This window comes from Oncorhynchus masou, chromosome 28 (genome assembly GCF_036934945.1).
Source record: "Oncorhynchus masou masou isolate Uvic2021 chromosome 28, UVic_Omas_1.1, whole genome shotgun sequence".
Taxonomy (NCBI): Eukaryota; Metazoa; Chordata; class Actinopteri; order Salmoniformes; family Salmonidae; genus Oncorhynchus; species Oncorhynchus masou.
The window spans coordinates 21,866,992-21,883,608 of record NC_088239.1 but is presented as its reverse complement, the minus strand read 5'-3'; the positions used below and the strand labels follow the sequence as shown (position 1 = coordinate 21,883,608).

Sequence of the window (16,617 nt, the reverse complement as noted above, 5' to 3'; positions counted from 1 at the left end):
GTACTTTAGTGTGAAAAGTGCAAATCAATCCCAGAACAGCAGCAAAGGACCTTGTGAAGATGCTGGAGGAAACAGGTACAAAAGTATCTACAGTGGGGAGAACAAGTATTTGATAACCTGCAAAATCGGCAGTGTTTCCTACTTACAAAGCATGTATTCTGTAATTTTTATCATAGGTACACTTCAACTATGAGAGACGGAATCTAAAACAAAAATCCAGAAAATCATGTATGATTAAGTAATTATTTAGCATTTTATTGCATGACATAAGTATTTGATCACCTACCTACCAGTAAGAATTCCGGCTCTCACAGACACATAGTTTTTCTTTAAGAAACCCTCCTGTTCTCCACTCATTACCTGTATTAACTGCACCTGTTTGAACTCAGTACCTGTATAAAATACACCTGTCAACACACTCAAACAGACTCCAACATCTCCACCATGGCCAAGACCAGAGAGCTGTGTAAAGGACATCGGGGATAAAATTGTAGACCTGCACAAGGCTGGGATGGGCTACAGGACAATAGACAAGCAGCTTGGTGAGAAGGCAATTATTATAAAATGGAAGAAGTTCAAGATGACGGTCAATCACCCTCGGTCTGGGGCTCCATGCACGCAAGGTCCCCCTGCTCAAGCCAGCGCATGTCCAGGCCCGTCTGAAGTTTGCCAATGACCATCTGGATGATCTAGAGGAGGAATGGGAGAAGGTCATGTGGTCTGATGAGACAAAAATAGAGCTTTTTGGTCTAAACTCCACTCGCCGTGTTTGGAGGAAGAAGAAGGATGAGTACAACCCCAAGAACACCATCCCAACCGTGAAGCATGGAGGTGGAAACATCATTCTTTGGGGATGTTTTTCTGCAAAGGGGACAGGACGACTGCACCGTATTGAGGAGAGGATGGATGGGGCCATGTATTGCGAGATTTTGGCCAACAACCTCCTTCCCTCAGTAAGAGCATTGAAGATGGGTCGTGGCTGGGTCTTCCAGCATGACAACGACCCAAAACACACAGCCAGGGCAACTAAGGAGTGGCTCCGTAAGAAGCATCTCAAGGTCCTGGAGTGACCTACCCAGTCTCCAGACCTGAACCCAATGGAAGATCTTTGGAGGGAGCTGAAAGTCCGTATTGCCCAGCGACAGCCCCGAAACCTGAAGGATCTGGAGAAGGTCTGTATGGAGGAGTGGGCCAAAATCCCTGCTGCAGTGTGCGCAAACCTGGTCAAGAACTACAGGAAACGTATGATCTCTGTAATTGCAAACGAAGGTTTATGTACCAAATATTAAGTTCTGCTTTTCTGATGTATCAAATACTTGTCATGCAATAAAATGCAAATTAATTACTTAAAAATCTTGCAATGTGATTTTCTTGATTTTTGTTTTAGATTCCGTCATAACCGGATAGGCCACTCAGCAAGGAAGAAGCCAATGCTCCAAAACCGCCATAAAAAAGCCAGACTACATTTTGCAACTGCACATGGGGACAAAGATGGTACTTTTTGGAGAAAGGTCTTCTGGTCTGACGAAACAAAAAGAGAACTGTTTGGCTACAATGACTATCGTTATGTTTGGAGGAAAAAGGGGGAGGCTTGCAAGCCGAAGAACACCATCCCAACCGTGAAGCACGGGGGTGGCAGCATCATGTTGTGGGGGTGCTTTGCTGCAGGAGGGACTGGTGCACTTCACAAAATAGATGGCTTCATGAGGCAGGAAAATGATGTGGATATATTGAAGTAACATCTCAAGACATTTGTCAGGAGGTTAAAGCTTGGTCGCAAATGGGTCTTCCAAAAGGACAATGACCCCAAGCATCCTTCCAAAGTATGACCCCAAGCATCCTTCCAAAGTTGTGGCAAAATGGCTTAAGGACAACAAAGTCAAGGTATTGGAGTGGCCATCACAAAGCCCTGACCTCAATCCCATAGAAAATTTGTGGGCAGAACTGAAAAAGCGTGTGCGAGTAAAGAGGCCTACAAACCTGACTCAGTTACACCAGCTCTGTCAGGAGGAATGGGCCAAAATTCACCAAACCTGTTGTGGGAAGCTTGTGGAAGGCTACCTGAAATGTTTGACCCAAGTTAAACAATTTAAAGGAAACACTACCAAATACTAATTGAGTGTATGTAAACTTCTGACCCACTGGGAATGTGATGAAAGAAATAAAAGCTGAAATAAAATCACTCTCTCAACTATTATTTACATTTTACATTCTTAAAATAAAGTGGTGATCCTAACTGGCATACACATACACAGTAACAATAAAAATGTAAACTACTATCTAATAACAATAACAATTAAAAAACGTACAGTACCAGGCAAAAGTTTGGACACCTACTCATTCAAGGGTTTTTCTTTATTTGAACTATTTTCTACATTGTAGAATAATAGTGAAGACATCAAAACTATTAAATAACACATATGGAATTATGTAGTAACCAAAAAAAAGTGTAATATATTTTGTATTTGAGATTCTTCAAAGTAGCCACCTTTTGCCTTGATGACAGCTTTGGTAGTGACCTGGAATGCATTTCAATTAATAGGTGTGCCTTGTTAAAAGTGAATTTGTGGAATTTCTTTCCTTCTTAATAAGTTTGAGCCAATAAGTTGTGTTGTGACAAGATAGCGGTGGTATACAGAAGTTAGCCCTATTCGGTAAAAGACCAAGTCCATATCATGGCAAGAACAGCTCAAATAAGCAAAGAGAAATGACAGTCTATCATTACTCTAAGACAAGTTTGCAAGACTTTGAAAGTTTCTTCAAGTGCAGTCGCAAAAACCACCAAGCGCTATGATGAAACAGGCTATCATGAGGACCGCCACAGGAAAGGAAGAACCAGAGTTACCTCTTTTGCAGAGGATAATTCATTAGAGTTACCAGCGTCAAAAAATTCAGTCCAAATAAATGCTTCACAGAGTTCAGGTAACAGACACATCAACAGTTCAGAGGGGACTGGGTGAATCAGGACTTCATGGTCAAATTGCTACAAAGAAACCACTAGTAAAAGGACACCAATTGTCAGGACCCGGTTTCGAACCTGGGTCTCCGGAGTGAGAAACAGTCACTTAACCAACTGAGCCACGAATAGACAGCAGAACCCAGAAGATGAGGCAGACACAGCAGTACTTAAGACGGTGTATTTAATAAAGAAAAAATCCTAAAATACAAAAAATGGCAAATCCAAAAGGTGGTAGGAAAAACACAAAAAGACCTCAAAAGAAACTCACCAAAAATAAACAAAAACAAAAAACAGAATACCACAAGAACGTCACCCGGAATCGACAAGAGCACACAGAACACTAGGGCAGGGTGCTAACATACAAACACAGAGCACAGAACTGAGGGAAACAAAGGGTTTAAATACAATCAGGGGAAACGAGACACAGGTGCAAATAATAATGGGGATCAAGGGAAAAACATAGGGACAAAAAGCACAATGGGGGCATCTACTGACCAAAACCCGGAACAACCCTGGCCAAATCCTGACACCAATAAGAAGAGACTTGATTGGGACAAGAAACACAAGCAAATGACATTAGACTGGTGGAAATCTGTCCTTTGGTTTGATGAGTCCAAATTTGAGATTTTCGGTTCCAACAGCCGTGTCTTTGTGAGTAAGTGAACGGTTGATCTCCACATGTGTGGTTTCCATCGTGAAGCATGGAGGAGGAGGTGTGATTGTTTGGGGGTGCTTTGCTGGTGACACTGTCAGTAATTTATTTAAAATTGAAGGCACACTTAACTAGCATGGCTACCACAACAGTCTGCAGCGATACGCCATCCCATCTGCTTTACGCTTAGTGGGACTATCATTTATTTTTCAACAGGACAATGACCCAACACACCTCCAGGCTGTGTAAGGGCTATTTGATCAAGAAGGAGAGTGATGGAGTGCTGCATCAGATGACCTGGCCTCCACAATCACCCGACCTCAACCCAATTGAGATGGTTTGGAATGAGATGGACCAGGAAAAGCAGCCAAAAAGTGCTCAGCATAAAGACTGTTGGAAAGGCATTACAGGGAAAGCTGGTTGAGATAATGCCAAGAGTGTGGAAAGCTGTCATCAAGGCAAAGGGTGGCTACTTTGAAGAATCAAAAATCTAAAATATATTTTGATTTGTTAACACTTTTGTGGTTACTACATGATTCCATGTGTTTTATTTCATAGTTTTGATGTATTCACTATTATTCTACAATGTAGAAAATAGTAAAAATAAAACCCTTGAATGAGTTTGTCTCCAAACCTTTGACTGGTACTGTACATTAACAGCATAAACAAGTTGTACAACTACTAATAGGCCTACAATTAATAAAAACAACTGCTACAACTACCAATAAATACAACTGTAACAACTACCAATAAAACTAATGAAAACAACTGCTATAACTAATAAAACGAAGTACCTATAATACATAAAGTATACACACCTCTTGACTTATTCCGCATTTTGTGGTGTTACAGACTGAATTTTAAAATGATGTGTCCCTGATCTACACACAATGCCCCATAATGTCAAAAGCGGAATACAACATTAAAAGCTGAACTGTCTTGAGTCAGTAAGTATTCAACCCCTTTTTTATGGCAAGTCTCAATAAGTTCAGGAGTAAAAATGTGCTTAACAAATCACATAATAAGTTGCATGAACTCATTCTATGTCAATAATAATGTTTAATATGATTTTTTAATGACTACCTCATATCTGTACCCCACACATACAATTATCTTTAAGGTCCCTCAGTCATGAAGTGAATTTCAAACACAGATTCAACCACAAAGACCATGAAGATTTTCCAATGACTTGCAAAGGGCACTTATTGGAAGATGGGTAAAACATTTTTTTTAAAGACATTGAATCTCTCTTTGAGCATGGTGTAATTATTAATTACACTTTGGATGGTGTATCAACAGACCCAGTTACTACAAAGATGCAGGCGTCCTTCCTAACTTGGTGGCCGGAGAGGAAGGAAACCATTTTGAATTCAGGCTGTAACACAACAAAATGTGGAATAAGGAGTATCAATACTGTCTGAAGTCATAGTACATACATTTTTATTTACAAATATCTGCACATGATGTTTCTATTAGTTAAAAACACAAACACTTTGTTCTTAACAGGTGAAAACGGGCTTCCTTAAAACACTGTGTGATTGTCATGCCCTGATTTCTGAAGGTAAAGTATTCCAGTTGGGCCTTGTATCTGAAAGATCTTGCTCTAACTTCACGATGTACCCTTGTAATTGCTGCTGTTGTCGAAAGGAGTAGTGTGACTCTTGTAAAGTTAGGTGTTCGTTAATATATACAGGGAAATGTAAGTTGACACATTCAAAAATAAATTGGGTACCAATGCAGTTGTCTTCTGTTTGGGAGTGACAGACAATTCAGTCATCCATATTTTGTGCAATGATGTCTTATAATGGTAATTCATCTGCAAAAGATAGTTATAAATGACATCTGATCCACAAAGTAAGGTCTTATTTGTGTTTTGATACATGAGGTCACCATAGTCTAGGATAGATAGAAGAAGTTGTGTTAGTAAGTATAAAGGCAACACTGATCAATCACAGTGTAGACAAACAAAGTGGGAATGTTTGCATGTCCTTCGTGCTGCACACGTGCTGCACAATGAATGTTTGCTCTGGTCAAAGACCCTGTTTTGCAATCATTCATTCAGCCGTTTTTAAAGGGTACAATAAATCAGCAGAAAATATGCATGATGGGATACACTACATTGAAGACATTGTATAGTCTTGAAACCATAGGCTGTTCCATCTACAGTACCAACAGTCCAAACAAAGCTATTTCCTCCACACTTCAGAACACCCACAAAGTCCCCACGTTGAGAGGATTACATTTGCTTTGTCATTATCACCAAACTCGGGCAGTAGGAGTCGGATGTGCACAGAAGTGGTTTGTCACTAAGTGGATCTCAGAATTTAGAATTAGAATTTTTAAACGTTATTGTCCACACAGTGTGGAGACAACAAGCTTACCTTGACTGGTTTCTTAGTCTTGGCTGACCCCTCGTCGTCGTCTGCCTCCTCGTGCTCTTTGACCCCCTGGGTGAGGTTGGTGTAGTTAGCCAGCTTGTTGAGCAGAGAAGACACCATGGGGTTGCTGTCCATCTCTTCCTGTGAGAAAAAAATACCATAACACAAAAAGTGTCATAACACCTCTTAGCATTCAAGCTCTCTGCAATAAGGGTCAAGGAAATAACTTGAGAACTGCAATGATGGGAGAAACGGTCAAGAGGAATTTAGAAACTGCAGAGAAATCAAAGGAGATTAGAACATCTTTGCTGGATCAAATTATAGTAGATAAGTAGAAAGTCCATAATTCATGTTATTCATAGGATTCAATATAATGTATCACTAGCATAGAGAGGTTAGAGCAGCCAAATGGCATTAGACAGTGGATAGAAATAACAGAGAAAGCCCCTGCCGCACAGTTGTCGTCTCACTCCATTTAGCATTGAATCCCTGACCAACAGACCTAAGTCAAAGCTTAGGTCAAAGGTCAAATGAAATACTACAGATAACATTATATATAAACCAAGGCTGTTGGATGTTGACAGTTACCTCAAAGAGGGCCATGTTCTTTCCATCGTATAGATTCCCTTTGTCATGGTCTGTGTTGTTTATGAACGGACTGCTTTCCTTTGGCATGCCATCGCCTGTGGAAGCAGAAGAGACTTTTTGAAAAAACAAACCTCCATTAAAGTAATTGAAGTGGAAAAGATAATATTAAAATGACTGTATCGGCTGAGGTAGGTGAACTGGCTGTTAACCAGAGAGCAACCAGAGATCAACCAGAAAACTTGTGGTAAAAGCTCAAACCAACCAGGGGTTTCCCAAAAGCTAAATTGCTAGAATCTTTATAGGAGCATTTGTAAATCTCAAAGCTGTTTCCCAAAACCATCGTTATTAACGTTGCACTTGAAAGCGACTCGTAATCTTCCCCTGCCTCAGGCCACTCGTAGAACAGCTAAGTGCACCGGTAGATAACTTTTACCCTCCCGTGTCACTTTATACACGGAAGATCTCCACTAAACATAGAATCATATGGTTTATCCGTTTCTCTGTGACCACAGATAACTTCAGAAGAAAGTTGACTTAGAAATACAAAGTTGCCAATATGTTTTCAATTGATACAAACAAACGACGTACAGTTGAAAAATTCTTCAAATGAAAACCGAGCTGACTGCATTAGAAGATAAACAGTAGGCTATAGGCCTATTTTAATCATATTGAAATACATTTCATGTTTAATCAATTGAGTTATATTTTCAGCCGCAGGTTATACCGTCGCTGGAGGAGCGGATCCGTCATCAGTACTGTGAAAAAAATTGAATGTTAAGATCGCATTCTCTATTCAAGTCTGATTCAAAAGCAGCGTTCCCCTTCTTTCGATCCCATCTGTATCGACATGTTCAAACGACGCACTTAGCGAACATTCTCTCTGCGTGGTGTTTTGGGAAATGTATGTTAAATCTTTGGCCACTGTAGGATAGAGGCCATTGTAAAATACACTCGTACGCCTAAATTCCATCATTATCGGGAAACGGACCCAGTTTGTTTGGAAGACAAGAAAATGAATCCAACTTTCACTTCACTGAGTTTCAGCTCAGCCCCGTAGATTTTCTTTACTGGGATATTGGGGGGCCATGATGGTGATCGATGTCTGGTGGTAATGGGTCATTGATCCAGCTATTACAGCTTGTAATGGGAGTTCTGGATGAATCATGGACACACACATATCCTCCTCATGGTTGAGATAGTTCAAAAACATGTAGTACGAGTATGTAATTATAGTTCGCTAGAAGCAACAAATATTAATTGAATACATTGGGTCAAAGGTTAAAAATAAAGTTGGCTAAAAAAAAATCTAAAATGATGACTGCTACAGAGGGCAGTGACAAGTGGAGATGATTCTTATTTAGCCACTCATTTCCAATGGGTTCTGTTTTAGCATTAGCGTCAGCCTGGCTAGCCGATACCATCAACAGAGGAAAAACTACAGACCCAGACAGTGCGTGAAGACTAAACAAACAATGGAAATTAGTTATTTTGGTCTGTGTTACAAAAGCAGGCCTAACAGCCGACTTGTTACAACTCTCAAAAGAAAATAAGAGATAATTGTAGCAAATTACACAATCTTAGGATTCTGTTTTGCTAAATAAAGTTCCCTCAAAAAGGGTTGATAAGATGTTTTAGGGCCTACTAAATTGCATTAAGCAATCACTACACTATTTATTTGGCAATGTAAGGCTCTACATTGCAACACTAAAATAGTCATCTTAAACATGCAGGCATAATTCATCCCATATATTTTATCTAATGCTACTTTAGCTAATGTTAGTTTTCAGAGGCTAAGAGTATGACATTTCCTCTTGTGAGGAATTGTATATCAACACACAGCAGACTGGAATGTCAGAGTTGGCTGCTTTCATGTGTCTGGCCACAGCTTACGCTGCCATTCCGCCCACCTGAGGCCTAACAGCGTGTGGGGACAGAACATTCTGGCACCAAACTGTGAGCCGAGCCGGCCCTTTACCCAGCCTTCTGCAGAGCATCGCGCAGAGCAAGTGTTTAGAGTAAGCGGAATAGCAGACCGCCTCTAAATGGGGGTTGAGATACCGTAGGTCTACGTATGGCGCTACCGAGCCACCATTTGCGAGCATCTCACGTTTCAGCACACTCAATAGCCAGTGTCTCCTTTCCGCACCCATTTATGTGAGAATGTGAGTCAACCAAATTCATTCATTCAGACCCGGTGAAGTGTGACCTGTGTGCTTTCATCGGTGTAACTTTTGCTGCTTGATCCAGCTGCTGGGAATAAGAAGCTTGCAGTCTAAACCCTGTGGTAATTGTAAAGAAAGTCAGAATGTCATTGTGTGACAGGGGCCTTTAAAGCGGACTAGACGGCAGAGATATTATGGCAAATAAATGGATTGTGTGTGTGGGGAAGGATAACATAAATATAGGGAATGTGAGTAAATATGTGGCGGCGTCCGAGGCAAGAGGAAGCGATTCCATGTCACACTCTTGCACTGACAGACAGTACGATCTACAGACTTTAATGACGCTAAATCCCAATGTCATCAAATCCCCTTTGAACCGAGGGTTAATTCCTGTGTGCTGTGTCTAATATTAGTGTGGTACTTTTCTACTTGCAGCATGCCACGTGTGTAAGAGAACCACAGTGTAAGGATGTCAGCGGAGGAGTGATCCAGCAAGAATCCTGGAAGTCAGGATTGCTTTTCAATGGGGGATTATAGCAACTATTTATGGCTCCAATAGCAGGTGGTTCTATGACCTATGGAAAGTGAAAGTAAAAATGGCATACATTAACATTTGAGTAATTCAGCAGGATCTTATCCAGATTGAAATGCACTCACTACTGTAAGTCAAACTAATTCATACTTGTTCCCCAGTGGGAATTGAACCCTCAACCCTGGTGTTGCAAGCGACACGGGATCATTTGCTCAGAGTCAATTCAACATTTGTTATTCATGTTCTGGTGTCATAAGCCCGTCCATATTAAAAGAACACCTTCAAAAAGGTTCAGGTGAAGTTCATAAATCTAAATCAACATAAAACACCTAACGCATTGTACCGATCCCCAGTTTCCCAGAGCTATAAATGTAGATTTTAAATTGGGTTGTTCGAGCTCCTGAATGCTGATTGGCTGACAGCCGTGTATGACGAAACATTTATTTTTACTGCTGTAATTACGTTGATAACCAGTTTATAATAGCAATAAGGCACCTCTGGGGTTTGTGGTAGATATAATATACCACGGCTAAGGGCTGTATCCAGGCACTCCGGGTTGCGTCGTGCGCAAGAACAGTCCTTAGCCATGGTATATTGGCCATATACCACACTCCCTCAAGCTTTATTGCTTAAGCGATTAATCCCAAAGACTCTGCAGAAAACCTGTATCATGTCCAATCATGAGACATCCCAGCAGACATCACAGCAGGTGATAAGATACAAAGTCCTACAGTGAGCATTAAAACATACTCACCATGCCAAAGGAATTGACACTGATCCCTGACACTCACAGGATAGATCCATGTGCCAACTAGCCTGTACCCAGTCCCCAACAACTGAATGTTCCGGTTTTCATGGGAACGGAGAGAGAGCCTGTGATGCAACTTCCACTTTTGGACGGTAACAAGGTGACACTCCGTCCTAACTCCTCCTTTAAATTGACTGGATTGGTAGGACAGCAGAAGAGTTATTTTTTCTTTTCTTCTTCCTGTCAAGACCAATATGTAGGAATCTAAAAGTTTGAGCATGCGTGTGTGTGTGTGTGGGGGGGGGTGTTGAAGGAGGGAGTGGGGAGGGACGTGGAGGGAGCAGTTGGAAAAGTCCCAGGAGACACGGTCCAGTTTCATATGGGCTAGCCTACTAAGGGCCAAACTGGTGACCTAGTTTATGGACATGTGGGCACATCATCGCTGGCGTCGTACGTGCCTATTCATCCCTTCTCAAGATAGGCAGCTACCAATGGACTGGTCTACCTCTTCAAATCAGAGAACTAACTAACGAGAGAGAGAGAAAGAGAGAGATACACACAGAGGTCTAAAAGGGTGCGGTTCGGGAAAGAGTATACTGTGTCCATTGATGGGGCAGGCGGTTGTTATTCTCCGCAGCGATGTTGCGTGTCTCCCCATGTTGCATAACTTCGGCTGGCTGCTCGAGAAGAATACCTGAATCCTCGTCATTCCTCTCTAAATCTGTGCACAACAAATGCTCACACGTCATGTCCGGACCCAGTTCAGCTCACATAGAAGATATGGGACCCATGCGGTGCACTGTGTTCTCTTGGTCGGAGACTGCATAGTACGGATTGATGCATCTACGTCGTAGTATAAAAGTCAAACTACCGCAGAGCTTTGCCTGGCCATGCATTAAACAAGTCTCTTCTGCATCGTAATGTAAGAGTCTTACATTGGGCCTACCCTTTGCAGCACTGTGTGTATATAGGGACTGAGAAAGGCATATCCCAGTCAAAACTCTTGTTATTACAGCAGACATCTTACTGAGGCTGTGGATGAAGGCCTACATCAAAATGTTCCATTGAAGCTCCCCTGGAACTGCCGCCCAGAAGAAATATCAGCCCGCGGAGAGAAGCACAAGATTGAACTTCACTGAACTTTCTAGAGTTTTCCCTATTAGTTAACACTATCAATGTGTCCGTTTACTGTGGGAATTGTGATCGAATCAACGCAATATTAGCCACTTTTAGTGCAACATACCGAAAACAAAATGAACTATGCAAAACTAACTATACAAGAGATTTTATTGCAGGCAGAGCGCATCGGAGGAGGATTCTATTGCATTGACAGGCACGACTCAGAGCTGCGGTAGGTTTATATGCAAATAGACCATTGTATGGATCTGACATTCAATGCGAACTGGACTGTATTTACAGCATCAGCCGTCGTGAGTAGCTGCGCTTGTTGAGATCAAAGCGAGAGCTAGCCACCACATTTGTACATTTGTTCATATCCTTTGCTAGTTAGTTATTAGCCCAGTTATAGATCATTTGTGGTCAGCAATGGGGGGGTGATTGCTTGCTACAAGAGCACAAAACGTGTGTATTTCTAGATATATTTGAGAGGCGAGTCAGGTGAACAGCTTTTTTTTATTTATTTTGAGACAGACTTGAATAAGCTAAGTAGCCAATAGGCAGAGGGTAGCATACTTTGTCTGATTCTCTGTAATAATGGTATGGGAATAATGGAGTCTAAGGTGAATTTATACAGTTCAATTGCAATCGTGAGACAGGATTAGCTGTTCAAATTCAATTTACAAGGTGTCGACAGGCAGACATGCCAGAACTACCCATGCGATCCCAGTCCATCCAATCAAAGAAGTTGCATAACTTGCACTGCATGAATTTAGCCAGGAATACAGCAGTAGCCGACATTCCCTTTAACTCCAGTTCTCACAACTTTTCTATTCCCAAATGTTTTGATCAGAGCGAGAGGCTGCACAACAGATTTCTGATACGAAGGTTGACAATATTATTGCCTTTATTTAACCAGGTTTGTTATTGAGGACACATTCATCTTTTTCAAAACAATGACCCGAGGGTCAGACAATGAAGGGGCAGGTTCTGCAAATAATCGTCTATATTTCTTGCCGTCTTGCTGTTGTGCCATTGGTGAAAGTTGTGTAAAACCTAACCAATGTGCTCCAATGAAGCATACAATGGCAACAAAGTCTACTGTAAACAGCACTAATGAACTGAGAAAGAGACCAGAATCAAGACTCATTTAGTCAATTTGTGTCAAGGAAAATTAGCTTTTTACAAAGCAATGTCCCACAAAAATTTGGTTGAGTTGAAAAAGGTTGTGAGTAGCCAAATGAGTTGCCAACAAGGAAGTGAGACTCCATAGACTCCATTACTCAGTCCGGCTTTCAACTTAGTCTTGAACGCTGTAGTAGTAGAACGCACATCGTGTCATTTTGAAATTGGGTAGTACATAATCCGTTTTCCTCTTGTCATGTCAGCCATTACATACCATAGAGAGATATTTATCATTTGTCAGAAATGTCCAGATCAACGAGCTCATGTCAGCTCATGTTTTTTAGCTATGTTTTTTTTAGACATGAGATTTTATTGTAACGTTTGAGTCACTCAAATATCACATGAATACACATTAGGCATGGCATAATGTATGGAATTGCAAGAAAATGTACTTTTAAAACTGCAATATACTCTGCACCCCATGACAAAATGTGTAGAATTGCAGGAAATAAGCTTAAAACCTGTTAAATTTTCTCTCCGCCTACAGGAGTGGTGTGAACAGTGTGTCATGAACAGTGCTTGTTCCCATAGAAATAGACACCCGAGGGGGCCTGAGTGCTGGAAGGGCGGCCTGAGTGCTGGAAGGGCGGCCTGAGTGAAAGAGTTTGGGAATACCTGCTCTAATCAGGGAAAGATTTAGACCTGAGACACCAGGTGGGTGCACACAAAAACAGCATTACTCCAGACCTCGTGAGGCAAGATTTGAATACCCATGCTATAAAGTCTATGTTCCAATATCCACAATTGCATGCCACCTTAGAATGCAATACATGGCCAACACTGTGCATTACCTCATTCTAAGTCCTATGTTTAGCTAGTATCAAAATTGGAACAGCAACCGACCCACAGCAAAAGAAACCTTCCAAGTCAGAAACCAGGAATATTGGTGAACATCCCTCTGCAAAACGAGTCAATATTTATGCTTCCTTCAAACAGAGACGAGTAGGAAGACAAGACAGAAGGGAAACCGTGCACCTGTGCTGTGTGACTGAGCTTCAGGTAGCAGTGAACTAATAGGGAGGCCAAGCGTCTCAGTCTCTATGGTAATAAATGGCCCCACACACACACACACACACACACACACACTATTTATAACCGCTAAGCTCCCCTCGGTGGAAGCGCTGTACAGTAAGCTTCCTAGCACTCCCAATGTTAGTTTGCCTATGGTTCACGGTACTAGAGAGAGAGAGAGTCAGAAACTATTCCCTTCAATCGCTTTACCTCGCCTTACTCCAACTCAAGCCCAGTACAGACATCAAATGTCATCCCAGGTAAATAAATCCACTTAAAATACCAAGTTTGGAAAAAACGTATGCACTCACTACTGTAAGTCACTCTGGATAAGAGCATCTGCTAAATGAATAAAATGCAAATGTAAAACATTCTACAAGAGAGAAATGAACACAAAACAAAAACATAAAGCCGACAACTACAGAAAATCTATAGAACACCATAGAACGCTCCGTCAATAGCCAATCAATAGGTTAGTACAGCAGCCTTTGCAGCCCATGATAACTAGGTAGCAGCCTGCATCTAGGGGGGTAAGAAAGTCATGCGGAGCGAGATAGAAGTCAGACTCTAGGGGGTAAAAAACAATCCTCCAGGTGAGAGTCGCCCAGGCACTTACCCCTCCGTCGCGACTGCGAGCCTTCCCCTTGCTCCATGCTGGAGTGGAGAGGGGCTGAAGGGGAGACGTCCCTGTAGTGCTGCTGCTGTTACGGGGGTCCCAGGTGATGGAGGAGAGGACGGGAGCTGTGTGGCTATGGTAGAGACGCTACGTCGCTGAGCGCTCTGTGAGTAAGGACCAGCTCAGTGTGTGTGTGTGTGTGTGTGTGCATATATGTGTGTGTGTGTGTGTGTGAGTGAGAGAGACACTGGCTGATGGAGATGGCAACAGCCACGCATCCCAGCCCCCACCCCACTCCTGATCACCGCCTCTCTCACACACACACACACACACACACACACACGAGGGGAGGAGCAGCAAAAGAGGGCCAGAGGAAGGCAGGAAGAGGGAGAAAGTGAGAGCTGGAGAGAGGATGAGTGAGAGAGAGACAAGTAGGAGGAGGGAGGGAGAGATGTGCAGCTGCTCCTCTACCCATGAACAGCTAGCGCTCCATTATATTCCAAGCCTCTGAACAGAGCAGAAACAAGGGTTTACATTACCACACACATCCTGCAGGCAGACAGTACAGACACTCGCATCCTCAGAACACAAATACAATTGCCTATATGGTAACACACATTCTGTCCTAAATGCCCACAAGGGATATTATCCACGATCTGCCTGCCTTGAAACGAAACAGAGACCTTCGTGGGAAAGCCCTGTGCATGGCTAAGCAAGTGCCTCTGGTCCATGACAGGTCAGATTCATTACAAAACAGCAAAAGCTAGAGTGCAAACAATGACTGAATATTTTGCATCAAGCAAGGTTGATAAAATAAGGGCACTTATCGCAAGAATAATGTGAGAGTGAAGTGGAGAATTGGGTTTGAGAACATTGAGTTTAACTGTCGGACTTTCAGTTGACTTTGCAGTTGGATGTGAAGTTGGATGTTTGGAGTATAGAAGGGGATGATGCCTAGTGTATGGTGCCTGCGCTAGGGTGCCGGTGCCTTCGCCTGCGCTAGGGTGCCGGTGCCTGTGCTAGGGTGCCTGTGCTAGGGTGCCTGTGCTAGGGTGCCGGTGCCTGAGCTAGAGTGCCGGCTAAAGCTGATCAATGCAAGTTCTACATATGACAACTTTACTCCTGGACTGTACTTTAGTCACATGGTACTGTAGGTGTCGGAGGTGGACAGTTGAGCTGTAACCTCACTACTGGGACTTAGTGAGATGAGCCTAATCCCAACCTTAGATCACTGTGGTCAAAACAACCACACAGTAAAACAACGATACGATAAAACATGACTTTGCCGTTTGACACTCTCTTTAAATCAGTCGATGCATTGCAACAGACTTCTGTGCAAAACAACCGAACCCCATCTAATAGTATTACCTGTAGCAAGAGGACATGGTCTGGTAAACTGTTTCCCTATAACTTTTCCATGAGAAACAGTTGCATATTCTAAGGACTTTTTTACCTGACTTTTCAAGCAAAAGGGCTGTCAATGAGAGTGTCAGAACAGCCCATAGCCTAAGTCGTCCTAGGAAGAGTTTAACCAATCTGGTTTGAGATTTAGAATTCAAACGGATGCCAACATGGTGGACTGGTTTGCCAAGCGTTGTACCTGTAACCAGGCAGAGAGAGAGAGAGAACTGTAATGCCCAAGTCCAATGCCCATTAATCACCTCTCTAAAACCATGTGAACTAGACAGTAAATCACTTAACCAGATTAGCCAAATCCTGTCCTTTTAATAAAACACACCACTGAACTCTGTGCTCTGGTAGGGACAGGCAATATAGAACACCATAGAACGCTATGGTGGGAACTATGGTGGTCACTGGTCAGAGGCTGAACAGTAGTACGAGAACGACCAGGCTTTGCCATCCAGTCACTGGGACTGGATTGACTGCATCTTGATGTGCCCTCTGAAATGGCCTTGGATGAACTACCTACACGTTGTCATTGAAGCAAAACTGAGGAGAGTTTGACTCTCAACCTAAAGTATAGGCTGTGCTGCATAGTGTGCATATATAATGAGGTGAAAGAGAGACACAGTGCGGTCACCAAAAGTGAAATACAAAAAATAGGGATGTTTTGGTGAGTAGAGGGAGGGAGCTTGGCTTACTGAGGCTCTGTCAGGTCTGTTGTACTCTGTGAAGCTGTAAGCTTTTAAGACTATCAGGTAAATCACTGTTGTCCATTACGTAACAGTGAGTGAGTGAGTGAGTGAGTGAGTGAGAAGGGATGGAAGGACAGAGAGAGAGGGTGGGTCTGGGGGCGATGAGGGGCGATGAGCTGGAGGCTCAATGATGCTTAAACCAACTGACATCAATTACTCACACATACATCATAATGCAAGCAGCATCGACTATAAAGAAGGTACATAGCCTAATATATCTACTAGCGTATATCATCCCAAAACTCCTCCTTGTAATGTTACATAGTGCTCCTCCTTGTAACGTTACATAGAGATGCAACTGAATGGATCCTAGGCAATTGCTACAGGTATTTCAGGGCAGTAGGTTGTCTCAGGGCCGTTTAGTTAGTCTGTCAGAGAGAGAGATGTGTCCGGCCAGCGTTATGTGAGCAGAGACGAGTGGACCATTACTAAGGCCAAACAAACCAATAACCACTCTCCCCTTTGCCCAGGTGAGGGTTGATCCGAAGAGGATGTAGGGTCTGTTGAAAGTGTT

The 16,617-nt window shown here is 42.5% G+C and overlaps 1 protein-coding gene across 5 annotated transcripts in view; it reads right to left on the bottom strand.

Annotated features, from left to right (window-relative positions):
* slc12a7b (solute carrier family 12 member 7b) overlaps nt 1–16,617 on the bottom strand; it is a 65,032-nt gene that overhangs the window by 31,682 nt on the left and 16,733 nt on the right. For 4 of the 5 annotated variants that reach the window (XM_064941578.1, XM_064941579.1, XM_064941581.1 and 1 more), the window contains exons 2-3: nt 6,578–6,672; nt 5,993–6,130 (exon numbers count right to left, since the gene is read on the bottom strand). In XM_064941578.1, coding sequence (XP_064797650.1) covers nt 5,993–6,130; nt 6,578–6,672 — 233 coding nt within the window. Of the gene's footprint in view, nt 1–5,992; nt 6,131–6,577; nt 6,673–13,947; nt 14,215–16,617 lie in introns of those variants that run through there. The other variant, XM_064941580.1, reaches the window with a different exon arrangement.